A 13,731-nucleotide genomic window follows, 5' to 3' on the forward strand; every position below is an offset into this window, starting at 1 on the left:
CTTAGGTTTTTAATGAATTTGCTGTTCCCAAATTTCCTGCGTTTGCCATCTTGCAATATGAGACAGTGTTGGAAATACACATATTCTTATTAGTAAATCTTAGTAGTTTAATGTTATTAACCATTAGTTGATGAAATAAGAAGTTAAAAGCACACAGTGGACATTCTGCCAGTCTGGGTCATATTGTTCTTAGCAGTAAATCAAGTTCAGAAACTTTATTTTGCTGGAAGGACACTGAAAGCTTGATATTTGTGCTTCTCACATCCTTACCACTGTGTACTGAATAACTCGATCTTCAACATACACATAACTAGTTTTTGTATTCAGAGTTGTGATTAAAATAATGATGTCTATTGACGTTGCCCCTGCCATGACTGTGTTTTACAAAACAATCATGCTGCTTAAGATTTTTCAAAGGGAGGCTTCACAAAGCATCTCAATGTGGTCCTCGGATCAATAAGCCGCTACCACATGAATGTGCAAGATGGGCCAAATTCCGTTCAGAATTCGTCAATCAGTTTTCTTTGGATTAAGAACGTAGAATAAAATGACATTCAGCCCATCAAACCTTTGTCGTTTGCAGGAAGCTAATCAACACAAGGATCTGATTGATCTTATTCCAGACACCCATAACCCTTTGTAGAAAAATGTACCTTAAATCTGAAGACCTGAAAGCTGCTTTGTTAATTTCCCACTTATGTTCTCTGTTCCTCCTTTCACTGTTGCACCTGAATTAGTCCTCTCACTTACCTTTGTCAGTAGATATAAGAACTTTAAATCCTTGTCTTCTTCTTTCAGGTGCAAATGATTTTTGGTCTTTTACCTATATGAAATGTCATTGTCAGGATCATTCTGGATCCTTTCCAAAGCAGCAGTGTCTTGTTTAATAGCTAAAACTGACTGCGCTTTACTGAATGGGGTTATAATGGTTAAAATAACGGATTAAACAGGTTATGCTTTACCTTAAAACCCTGGTAAAGTGTGTAATCTATGTGTCACAATTTATGCACTTTAAAAGATAAGATAATAAAAAAGATAAGATCACTTTATTAGCCATATACAATTTCTTGCATTAGGAATTTGTCTTTTTGCATACCCCAGCTTGTTTTCCATGAGACACAGACACACAGACTGGGAGACAAGCCTGGGGTCAGGTTGCAGGGTCAGCCAGTATAAAGTGCACCTGGAGCAGCTGGGGTTAAGGGCCTTGCTTAGGGGCCCAACGGAGTAGGATTCCTCTGCCGGCTGCGGGATTTGAACTGGCAACCTTCAGGCCACAGGCACAGATCCTTAGCGACAGTGCCACGGCTCCGCCCTAGGGGTGTACTAAGTTACTAAGATGAAACAGTACTGTAGATCTGGCTATTGAACTAATGCTTGTTGCAGTGCTTCATCGTTTTCTTTATATTCCCTTATATTAAATCAGGTTCATTTCATATGCCTTTAATATTCAACATTTTAAAAAGATGAACAGGGATGTGTTTTAGCATGTGCCTATTCATCCACACCACTTATCTTCACTGGAAAGAATACAATTAAAATAATAGCTGTATAAATGCAGAGAGTATTGTTAAAATTGAAATTATCAGCACTAGCTACAGTACAGCACATGGTCAAGAAGGATTTATACAGTATGTACTGTATTTCTCCACAGAAATATTTTTGACTTAAACCAGTATCGTGCTCTATTTAACACCGTATATTTCTTCGGAAACATACGAGGTGCATTTTACTCAAAGAATCATCAGTTGGCAGTTGCAGTCATCCGTCTCACTGAAGACATTTTCAAACACGCTTGCAGAAACCTTAATGCTGGGTTATAATGCCAACTACAACTTCCCAGGCTGTGACCAAGCCAATGATAAGCAACAAAATGGGGATCTGCCTACACTTTAAATTCAATAAAGCTTTCTCATCTAGAATAAAGACATAGGACGTACATCCATAAATGGTATACAATTAAGTATGGTGACACTGACTACTTTATTTGTGCATCTGAGCACATTTTTAAACCTACATTAGTTGGTTGACGACACTGATGATTCAATATAAACACCTTGGTCCTTTCCATAGATAGCCTGTTCTAGCTAAAATGCCACCCATTTAATATTTATTGTATTTATATTTCCTGACTGAAAGAACTCCTGTGTTAACGCCTGTTGTTTGCATCTGTACCATAACAGATATCTGTCTCAGCTGCTTGCCATATCAAAACACATCTTTGGTGTGGTTGCGTACTTAAATGCAAAATTATTTTAAGATCTCCATGTAGCCAGTGGTTCTGTTTACAGCCATTAAAATTAAACTCAAGGCTGGGTGTCCTTTTTGTGTCCTGGACAATTGATATACTGTATTATTGTGTCAAAGTGTGGGTGGATATGAGTCACCCAGTGAGTCAGAGAATGCTTTCCTCAGTGACTCACTCAAATTGTTTTGGTTTAATCTCACTTTTTTATATTTGGTTGATTCATCAATGTAGGTTTCAAGTTTTTTTTTTTATGAAGTACTTTCACTGTGATCTTTTGCAAAACTTAAGCTGTAAAGCAAAGAAACCGCTACAGAAAACTAAAATCTTTGCATATCATACTTGTATAACAGTATTGCAATGCATATAATTCTAACTTCTGTTTGTTTTTCTGTCTCATGCCATGCATTTAAAATGAGTAAAATTCTGCGTAAGACAGTATTGAGTCCTACAAATTTTTCACGAGGATTATCTTTCCTCTGTAGATTTTTAGGTGTGTGTGTAATCTAAAAAGTATTTTCTAGATGGTTGACATCTCAATTTATTTTTACTTCTGAAAACTGTATTTTTGTGCCTCTCAGTTTACAATAGGTTCTTGTTATGACTTATATATCAGTAGTTTAATGTTTCTACTGATGTATACACTTTTGAAATCTTTTAACATTATCGTCACTTAATTATCAATAAATCTATTTTAATTGCTTAAAAATAGGAACTCCTTAGTAAGGCAGAGCCAGCATGAAGCCTTATAGCTTGATGTCAGTGAAGCCAGGATGAGGTGAAGTGGACTGTAATCTTGTTAAAACCCTAAAGGATGAAACTTTTCTAAAATGATTTTTACAGGCCCGGTATGTGCAGGCCAAGCTGAGCGTTCACGACCGTTCCCTTAAGGTTGCCACGGTGATTGAGAGTCTGGAAATGGAGATGGAACTTCTGTGTCTGACTGGAGTGGAGGACCAGCTTCAGGCCGATGTGAGGCCTACTCTGGAAATGCTTCGCAATGCAGGGATTAAGGTGCGAAACTTCGGTTTGCTTGTTTTTTTTTGGCCTGTCCGCAGTACTAGTGAACATCTGTTGCATACAGATTTACCTGTTTACTTCCATCCAGTATCAAAGGGTTGATTGCTCCTCGCATGGATTGTGCCAATCTGCAGTCCATCCCAAAAGCATAAGACAAAAGAGACTTAAGACCTATAGCACACTTTGGAGGGACAGCCGATGCATATTGGGGTGTGTGAGTACTTGCACACACATGCGTGCATGCAGAGACAATCTACCTATTAACCTATGGAAGTACATGCAAACTCCATACATACAGTTACCCACTGTATAATTAAATCCAGGATGTCAGACAGACAGAGGCAGCAATCCTGACATCATCGTGCCAACCTATTTACTTGATTCTCACAAATGTGTAACCTTGTGCATGTTTTGTGATGCTGAGAACATCTTTGTTTTCAATTTAGAGGGTGAACATATGACTTTAGAATTCTCAGGATACTTTTCAATTGGACAGGTTTGGATGTTCTTGATTGAACTGATGACATTATTGCAGAAACACAATTTATGGCAATAATTAGTCATTTGCCAAGGTACAATGCTTCATTTCAGTGTCATGGAAATAATAATAATAATAATAATAATAATAATAATAATAATAAATAATGGACATCTTTAGCAAAAATAGCCGTTATTAGCCCATATCCATTTATATTTTGTATTCATTATTGGAACTCTTAAACACACCGTTCAAAATGTGGTGCACTTTCCAACAGATGTTTATCCAAGACAGCCTTTAAAGCAATATTGTAATTCCACAATGATAACAAAATATTTGAGCTTAAATTATGATTTATAAGATGTCATATTCTCAGAATTGGACCTTTATACAGTATATTATAATAAAGAGCTTTATAATTGTGGAACCAGTTACAGCCAGAAACCTTTTTAGAAGGATATGTAGTAACTGCCTGTGAATTAAAAACTGAACCAGATGTTAAGCAAGAAAAGGAAACAATGTAGCACTTATCGTTTTTTACTGAAAAGAAACATTTGCTTGTATATTTCCTAGTAATTTTAGATATTTCTTACATGTTTACTCGCCTATTAAAGCTGTGCATAGATTGCTAGTTTGTTGAAAGATAGACAAGATAAGAAGTTACTCACTGTAGACTAATTGATTGCACTAAGATAGGCAGATGACTGAATGTATTATTACCGTTAATTTATTGTTTGCTAAGCAGACACCCTTATCTAGGTTTAGGCTTAAGTTGAAGTGAGATTATTATTGGTCAGAAAAAAATAATATATGTGATATAAGAAACATACAAGTGGATCGGGGCAGCGTCAGCTGTACTGTGGGCACTGTACCGGTCTGTGATGGTGAAACGGGAGCTGAGTTTGAAGACTCAGTTACCGGTTGATCTACGTCCCTGTCCTCACCTATGGTCACAAGCTGTTGATAGTGACCGAAAGAACGAGATCGTGGATACAAGCGGCAGAATTGAGGTTTCTCCGCAGGGCAGCTGGGCAGACTCTCCGTGACAGGGCAAGGAGCTCGGCACTCTGGGAGAGCCTCAGAGCAGGGCCACCGCTCCTCTGGAGCGAGAGGAGACGGTTGAGGTGGTTTGGGCATTTTATAAGGATGCCCCCCCGGTTGGCTTCCGCCGGAGGTGTTCCGGGCAGGTCCCACTGAGCGGAGACCCCGTGGCAAACCTGTTTATATCTCTCGACTGGCTTGGGAGCGCCTGGGGACCCCCCAGAAGGTGCTGGAATCTGTTGCCGGGGGCAGGAAAGTCTGGGCTGATCTACTCGGCCTGCTACAACCGCGACCCTCACCAGGAATAGCGGAGTGATGATGGATGGATAATGAAAAAAATTAATTCACACTTGTTGTTTCTTTAAATTCTTTTAAGTGTTTTTAACCCTGTACAAAGTGACCTGTCTACCATGGGTTAAACATTTCTGTAGCAAAACGGAAGACAGATTGAGCAAATAAATGTGTTCAGAAAATCAAGACTGAAATTTCTTTAAGTTTTGGTAATGACTGCATCATTGACTGTTTGAAAATTTAGAAATCGCAGCACCAAAGAGGTTCACTCAGCAAGAGGAGAAACAATAACTTTGAATATCAGAATCCATTTTTGATGTTCAAAAACAGAATAAAATTTGGTGCATTTCACTCTCACATCTTCATTTTCTGTATAGGTATGGATGCTCACTGGGGACAAACTAGAAACTGCAACCTGCACAGCAAAGAATGCACACCTTGTGACCAGGACCCAAGACATTCACACCTTCAGACCTGTAAGTTTGAAATGTTTCAAGTCAGATCTTCTTGACCAACATACAAGGAAAGGTACAGAGTACAAGCAGAAAACAGCAGTCTTGGTCACAGGTGCATTCTGCTGCTTGGTTTTGTGTTGGAGCTGATGCACATGGATCTATCAGTTATTTCATGGTTCTGCATGTGAGCTGGGCAACGATGCACAGTTCAAAAACAAAATAAAATAGAGCCTCTAGGAAGGCACGCTACTCCAAATATCTCTCCCGTGTTACATTAACTGCACAAATACACCATGTTGAGTTTCCATTTTTCAGAGTCCAGGTTGTTCAGTATAGATTCCCTTGACACACACACAAATTGAGTAACATCCATGATGAAGTGCAACTAAAAGCATGCCAATGCTTACAACAACAAAAAAACTGAAAAACCTATACATTTCGATATTATAAATACATGTGACAAAATGAGTTACAAGCATTTCTCAAAACATAATGTTCGCATTTCTACATAGTAGCTTGATTTTATTAACCCTCTTCTGGTTAAAACTTGGTAGTAGTCCCTGTCCTGTAGCCTTTAAAAAGGTCATTGCACTTCTCATGAGGTACATCAGTTAACTCCCTTGATGTGTAACCTCTTCAGCCTAGCTGATTTGTGCAATCTGCATTCTAGTAAAGACTGTGTTGACCAATCAAGACCACTGTTCCTGATGCTCCTGTAATCATGGGGTCATTTTGTTTGATGCAGGCTTTGTGATGTTATCTTATTGTCTAAACTTGAGTTTTTTGACTGAAGGCACAAGTTTTGGGCTAAAATATTCTATTTGGCTCAAACATTCTGGTTGGGAATTGTTTACTGCTCGCATCTAAAGAGAACACCAGACCAAGGGTTCGCAAAACAAGCCTACAGCTAAAGAGATCCATTTCTCTTCTTCACAGAAGGAGTCACATTCATTGTCATTGAGCTTCGCCTTAGTGTTCTAATCACCCTGCTGGTAGGACTGTCCAAGTCTTTAGTCTTTTGTTTCATCTGAGCACATCATGTGTTCCCTTTTGACTTGGGAGAGAAGTAGTTGCTATGGAGCAGGTTGATTTCTTTTTCTGTGATGCCATAGAGCTCTGCCACAGATCCCAGATTCATAAGGTCAACCTCAAATGTTAGTCTTGGGGACTCATCCAGATGATGTCAAAAAAGCTTTCCAGTTGTAGCCCTAGGGCGTGAGCCATCCTCCCAAACCACTTTCATGTTTGTGCATTTGGGTAAAGTTGTGTACGTCCTCTACTTGGAGATGAATTTGGGAGTTGGCAATAGACCATATTAGTTTTGACCTTAATAATAATGGGCTCCGCAGTCACAACTGGGTTGCCTCAGGTTTTTTTTTTTACAGTGCTCACTATAGTTGTTGAGGCAGATAATTTGGACAGTTCTCCGACTTGCCCCAAAATAAGGTACTGGGTGATTTGCTTCTGGGTTCAACCTCCTCTAATGCTCAGTGGCCATGATTGACTTCAAGAAACTTCAAGAAGCTTTGTGGAACTACCAGATGAGTAAAACCTATTGGATAATTAAATCCACAGCATAATTTTTCAACATATTTTAATAGTAGATGGACATTGTGCATTTAGAATTATATGCCATTTTAAAGTTATCCTATTAATACCATGATCTTCTCTGGGACAAGACGATCGAAAATGGATACTGTTATATATTCAATACTCATGTTTCACAGTTTTAATTAATAAATGTTGCGAAGTCATGATGTATGGCATGATAGTCTTGGCTAAGTCAGCTTGCCGGTATGAGAAAATGTGGTGGCTGCTGCATCTGGATCTTGTGTATCCAGGTGGAGATGAATTGGCTGGCTAGAAAAAGTACAGAGCGGTAGCGGTAGTGGCAGTGGGAAAGGAATATTGGAGGAGAACAAGATCATCACTGGGCCACAGAAATACTGAAATGAATCCCAAGAGATGTGAAACACGTGAGGCGAAAGAAGAAAACCATGTGTCACATGGCAGGGTGAAATCAGTAAGCTTGCAGGAAAATACAATAAGGAAAGCCATGTTCATGGGAGAATCTTGGGGTAGCCCTCATTCAGAAGTGGGTCAGCAAAAGCTGGTGATGTCAGTGATGAAATTCTACAGTGTCGTTAGGTTCTTTGGAGCTTTCAGTCGCTGAACTGTGTTATTTCCTGAAGTAGTCCAGGCAGATATTTTTTTTCCCCCCGTCTTCAGCTGTCGATGGGTTTCAAAGCTGTGTGGCTCGCAGGTTTGTAGGATGGTCTGCAGACTTGGGGATTGTATTTTCCCCAAGACCTTCATGAACCCCTTCTTTGCTCATGTAACGGTCCTTTGGGTTTCCGCCCCTGCTGCTCCTCCCATGCCTGTTCGTCCCTCGCTGCCTCGTCCCTCGTCCCTCGACGCCACATGAACCCGGGTCTGTGGCGTCGCACAGCAGGGAACTTGCTGGCTGAGCTAAAGGAGAGCTCCCCCAGCCCAGGTGGCTGAGATCCCTGTTATACGCAGGGGCGTATTTTTTACACTTTCCTAAACTACTTTCAGCAGGTAGAGAACAGGGGAACATGGAGCTATAGGAACAGTAACTGCACTGAAAACAATCAGTCAGTAGGTAACAGAAGCTTATCATAGAGCACTTTGGGCCTTTCATTGCCTTTTTTGTTAGGACTTTCTGCTTCCAGTTTTTTTTTAATTCAAGGTTCCCCAATACTAGTCCTTGAAGGGCATATTCCAGCAGGTTTTCTCAGCCTCTTTAAGGTCTGAGGAAAATATTTACTTGGACTGCATGAAGCTCAGTCAGACCATTACCTACATCAGCTAGCAAATTAAATTGAATGGGCCGTGCCCCTTAGGGAAAGGGTTTGGAGATGAAGCGGTTGTGCACCAAGAAAAAAATAAACAGCACTGAAATGGTAAAAAATAATAGCTTCCCTTTAAACAAACCTAATTGTCTTTAACATCCTGTGCAGAAGTTTTACAGAATTTTGTCGCTCATCGGTTGTGTATCTGATAGGATTGCTACCTTGCCTCTGCTCCATTTTTTTTTATCAGAATAAGTGAAATATGGCCCCCACTGCTAAATTTAGCAGTGGGCTGCGAGTCAAGAGGAAAAATATCTGAAATGGGCTCAGGGCAAATAAAGGAGAAGGTTGCTTCCTAATCTCTTTTGCAGACTTCTACCTGCACAATTGCTTTGATAGCTGCTCTAGCTTCCTTTTGGATTGTTGCCGTTTCGAAGAGAGTTGTCATGGAAGGTTACAGCTTGCGTAAGGAAAATTGGAGGTTCCTGGAAAAAGATAACAATGGCTGGCACAGTCTGGAAACAATGGCCTAGAGCTCCCCAGTGGGCATTAGTGGTGTGCAGAGCTCCCATGTCTGAATGTCAAGCATACTGTAGCTTCCCTGGTCTGTAGCAGTTCTCGCTGTGCTAAAAAAAAGTGTTTTACTTAGCTGTGCTGCCTGAAAAAACTGTTTGATTTCTGAAAGGAAGATTTTGAGTGCAGCCTCCTGAAGAGTATGTGTGTGTGTGGATAACTAGAACATTTTTGTCGGGTCGAGTGATTACTTTTCATGCTTATTACAATTGCTCTGCAGTAACGCCCACCTGTTATTTGTAATGGGTGCTTTTTATGTTGTGCGTTGAACAATCTCAGAACATTATTTTCACCGGTATTCATAGTGAACAAAGTCATCAGGAACTGAAATCAAGAATGTTTCTGACTTTAGACAGCGGTGGGACACTTTTCTCTGATGCACATTTTCCACTGTGGATAGACACAGGCACTCTTTCACTGCATGTGTTTTATAAATTAGCTAATCGGCTAAGTACAGTCGACCTCAATGTTTTTGCATGTTGTAATTCATAATGGGGGTGATGGCCATGGTACATGACTTTAAGCTCTTTTTCTAACCAGCTGATTTTGTGTCCTTCACTGTACAACCTGGCCCTTCTCTTCCACGACGGCCCTGTTTCTTCCTCGTCAGGTGACCACGCGGGGAGAGGCCCACCTGGAGCTGAACGCTTTCCGCCGGAAACACGACTGTGCTCTGGTCATATCTGGGGACTCTTTAGAGGTGGGCACGCGTGCGCAGGCCGGCACAAGTCTGCTCAGGTGTTTTACTTAGCGTAGGATTGCCACGGAGAAAAAACGCAACTGCAGCAGGTCTTCTCATTTCGTCTTGGTTACATGGAACCCCACAAAGACCAAATAATAAAAAGTGGGAAGGGATGTGTTTTCATCTCTGAATCCAGTTCTTTTTTAAAAAAAAACTGTAAGAGAGCAGGTAATGAAGTCATTTTAGGATATTCCAGAATTAAGCCAGTCTTAAGCTTTTTGCAAAATATGAGAATCTGTTAAGTTCTGTGCTTTATACAATCCTTATCAATACTGTTAACCTTAAATATTTTACTCATGTAATATTTGTAGGACACGCTAATGATTTCAGTAGAACCTGTCGAGCTCAGGGCCTCATAACTGTGCTTCTGGGCGGAAACAGGTGTGTCTGAAGTTCTACGAATACGAGTTCATGGAGCTGGCGTGCCAGTGCCCGGCAGTGGTGTGCTGCCGGTGTGCCCCCACACAGAAGGCCCAGATTGTCCGTCTGCTGCAGGAGCGCACAGGCAAGCTGACTTGCGCAGTGGGTGAGTCCTTGTACCTTCATTTACCGGTCAAAGGGCCAGCAGCCATATCATCCTGCAACTCCCAGGATGGCAACCCACTGAAGCTCAGCAGCTGTGAGCCTGGTCAGTACCTGGATGGGAGACCTCCTGGGAAAAACTAAGGTTGCTGCTGGAAGAGGTGTTAGTGGGGACAGTAGGGGGCCCTCATCCTATGGTCTGTGTGGGTCCTATTGCTAATGTGGACTCCTATTATTATTATTATTATTATTATTATTATTATTATTGAGAGATACCTGGGTGTGAAGAACTGTTGAGCTCAAACCGGACATACTCAGTAGCTTCGTCTTGTTCCCCAGGCAGAGTCTGTCCATTTAGAAGATCAATTCTGTACCATGTGTACAGAATTATGGGTACAAAAATGGGCATTACTTTATTTTTGCAGAAATTCTGTACGAGCAAGTCGACCCATTTAGCAGAACTTCCCAGAACAGCAGAAATTTAAATTGGTTTCAGTATTATCATCAATACGGGTTATTTCCAAGCCTATTATTTTATTTTAAACTTAAAAGTTATTCAGGACATGCCTGATTCTAACAATTTCCCTTTGTTTTAATGCTTAGGAGTGCATTAATTGTTGTTAGTACAATTGTTGGTTAGTCACCAACCCAGGGTTAACAGTTGAATATGTATTTTTATTTATTTTTTAGTGCTATCGTCACACATGTGACAGGAAGTATGTCAACTGTTCATAAAGATAATTTCCTTTTTAATACCAGAATTTAATTATATACTCATTTTATACAAATACTTTATTTGTAAGATATACCAAATATATCTGCAAAATATCTGCAGGAAAGGTAACCATATTCACATGCACAGATAATATGTTTTAAATGAAAACCTTTTACAATAGTATCATTTGATTGTTAAAAAGACGCTGCATCCTTTTTGCAATATAACTTGCGTTCCACGTTGTTGCTAATTAAAATAAAAGAATAACCTTCTTGCATAACTTTAGTATAGGCAAGATGGTTTTAAAAATGATCTAATAATATGCCATTCGGAGAGCATTATCTCTTCATTTTCCAAAATTGTGAAATTTTAAATACAAACTGTTTTCCAAGTGTTCTGTTGTGAGGTACACGGTCTGGAGACAGTTTGATTACAATGTGTAATCAAACAGCTGAGCATAATTCTGATATGTTATTGATCTTCTTCATTGTAAAAGAAGGTTAATTTCTATTAGTGCACCCCTAACCTGACGATTGAGTCCCATGTGGTCACCTGTGATGTCTGATGTTGTCAACACTTTCATAAACTGAGGTTCACAACAACCCCTTTTTCTAGTAGTCAAGATCAAAAGGATTCAACATTTCCCACACCATTTCATTGAGTCAACCTGAGGCTCCTGAATTTAAAAAATGATATGTGTAACTGCGATGGCAGCTTTAAGAAAGACCATTATTTTATCTTTTCTTTAACTCCAATGCAGTGTGCAGTTTCAAGGTTGTAGACTACTTGGTAATTAAAACCACTCTTTTCCAGGAACAAATTAACACCTGAAAAATGATTAGAACATTGATTCAATTTTAGATTCCCATGCAGATATGTTGAATATATAACCAATTGACAAACTGACATGGATTAATAAAGAGCATTGGCAAAATGTATTTGTAACAAAATGCACACTGACCTGTTGAACATATCAAAACTGTAGGTCAGTAATGCTTTTTTTTATAAATAACTGAGGCTTTGTCTTTGGAAAATTACCCTCTGCTAACTCCTGTTGCTGTGCTAGTCCTGTTGTCATTCCATGTTGATTTCAGTGTATATGGTCGGTCAATCAGCAGATTGTGTTTAGCAGGAGATGTTAAAAACTGTCCTTGTTGACGGATGGGCATCTGTGGGACACAAACCCCCCCAGAAGTATAAAACTGCTGATTTCCTGATTGGTTCACAGGGGATGGAGGAAATGATGTCAGCATGATCCAGGAAGCAGACTGTGGCGTGGGAGTTGAAGGAAAAGTAAGAGCTAATATGACTGGATTTGGCCAATTCAAATGTGTGCTGTGTTTCCTGAAAAGTAACTCCAAAAACATATTTGCTTTGTGAGGAGGGAATGCGCTTGTAATGAAAAAAAAAATTGGTTGACTTCAATTAGCATATCCATATCTCATTCTTGCTTTAATATTAATTGAATAACATCATTCAGACTTGTTATTCTTCCGAGAGAAAACCGTATCATTTTATTGTTAGTGTACCGTTAGTCAGACAGTGTCAAGAGAACGCTGCACAACTGAAAAACCTCCAGATGGAAAAAAGAAAGCAAAACAAGTTGAAATACTGTGGTTTGCACTTTTGTTTTTTTTAAAGCTATAAACTTCAAGCTGCGTTGGCAGTAGCAGTATAAAATTTCAACTTTCGACCTACTTTATTACAGCTCTGCTGTTTGCAGAGGTTTGTTGAGCAAAAATAGGTTGCAGACCAGACCATAATATTTTGTTTTGTTTTTTTTTTTCTTTGCCCGGTGTTTTTCAGGAGGGAAAGCAGGCATCACTGGCTGCCGACTTCTCGGTGACTCAGTTCAAGCACTTGGGCAGATTGCTTATGGTTCACGGGCGGAACAGTTACAAGAGGTCAGCCGCCCTCAGCCAGTTCGTCATCCACAGGAGTCTGTGCATCAGTACCATGCAGGTAATCACTGCGTGACGGGGGCTGGCCGGGGTGGATCGGAGTACCCTGCCGCGGAGAAACTGGCAGCAGTGCAGCCACTGACTCATCGGTCTGCTGTGGGTTTGACCCACTGACCCGCCGAGGAATGTCTGAGTGGTTCCCCATGGCATTCTGCAAGTCTGTTGGTCATTGTGTTGCACATTCCGTCGGCTTTCTCGGTTGGGCCAAGCCACAGACAAAAAAACTCTTGTGCTGGGTCGGATTGGTTCTGGTGAAAGTTGCTTGTTAGGCTGCATTCGAAACGACACCCCTGTATATATGTTGCAGTGAATTGATTGACCTATGAGGTAACATATGCTGTAGGCCCTGCTTTACACTGCCTGACGTACATGTCATTACACTATGTTATCAGGTCCTTAAGATTTCTTGTGTTGTCAGGTGAAGATCTGGCTGACGTTGTGACCTTTCTGTCCCCTTTTCTTTTCCAGGCTGTATTCTCTTCAGTGTTTTACTTTGCCTCTGTCCCTCTCTACCAGGGGTTCCTCATTATCGGGTGAGCAGCTCCTGAGTGTCGAACCACAGTGATCAATACAGCTGCGTTCATTCAATCCTCACATGCCTGTTTGGACCAATCAGGGTTCTTCAAGATGCTGGTCACTGTGTTTTTTCTTTTTGCCTGCCTGAAATACCAGGTTGATTTTTTTCATTAGCAGCGGTTACATACAGTGATTTTGCATTTTAAATAATGCATCAGGCTTCACCTAAGAATTATCTGCAGCACATAAATTTTCAGCAGAAACTTCATTACTGAGCACAGCGCGATTCGTTTTATACTTTTTAAAAATACGTTGCAACTGAAGTTGCTCTTCTGTGTGCGGATAATGTCTGAATTTTC

The 13,731-nt window shown here is 40.3% G+C and overlaps 1 protein-coding gene across 1 annotated transcript in view; it reads left to right on the forward strand.

The window, feature by feature from the left end:
• LOC102698507 (probable phospholipid-transporting ATPase IIA) overlaps positions 1 to 13,731 on the forward strand; it is an 82,970-nt gene that overhangs the window by 54,927 nt on the left and 14,312 nt on the right. The window contains exons 18-24 of the mRNA XM_006639421.3: positions 3,089 to 3,259; positions 5,453 to 5,551; positions 9,527 to 9,616; positions 10,040 to 10,184; positions 12,124 to 12,188; positions 12,702 to 12,857; positions 13,325 to 13,389. Coding sequence (XP_006639484.2) covers positions 3,089 to 3,259; positions 5,453 to 5,551; positions 9,527 to 9,616; positions 10,040 to 10,184; positions 12,124 to 12,188; positions 12,702 to 12,857; positions 13,325 to 13,389 — 791 coding nt within the window. The remainder of the gene's footprint in view (positions 1 to 3,088; positions 3,260 to 5,452; positions 5,552 to 9,526; positions 9,617 to 10,039; positions 10,185 to 12,123; positions 12,189 to 12,701; positions 12,858 to 13,324; positions 13,390 to 13,731) is intronic.

Source organism: Lepisosteus oculatus, chromosome 16 (genome assembly GCF_040954835.1).
Source record: "Lepisosteus oculatus isolate fLepOcu1 chromosome 16, fLepOcu1.hap2, whole genome shotgun sequence".
NCBI classification, from domain to species: Eukaryota; Metazoa; Chordata; class Actinopteri; order Semionotiformes; family Lepisosteidae; genus Lepisosteus; species Lepisosteus oculatus.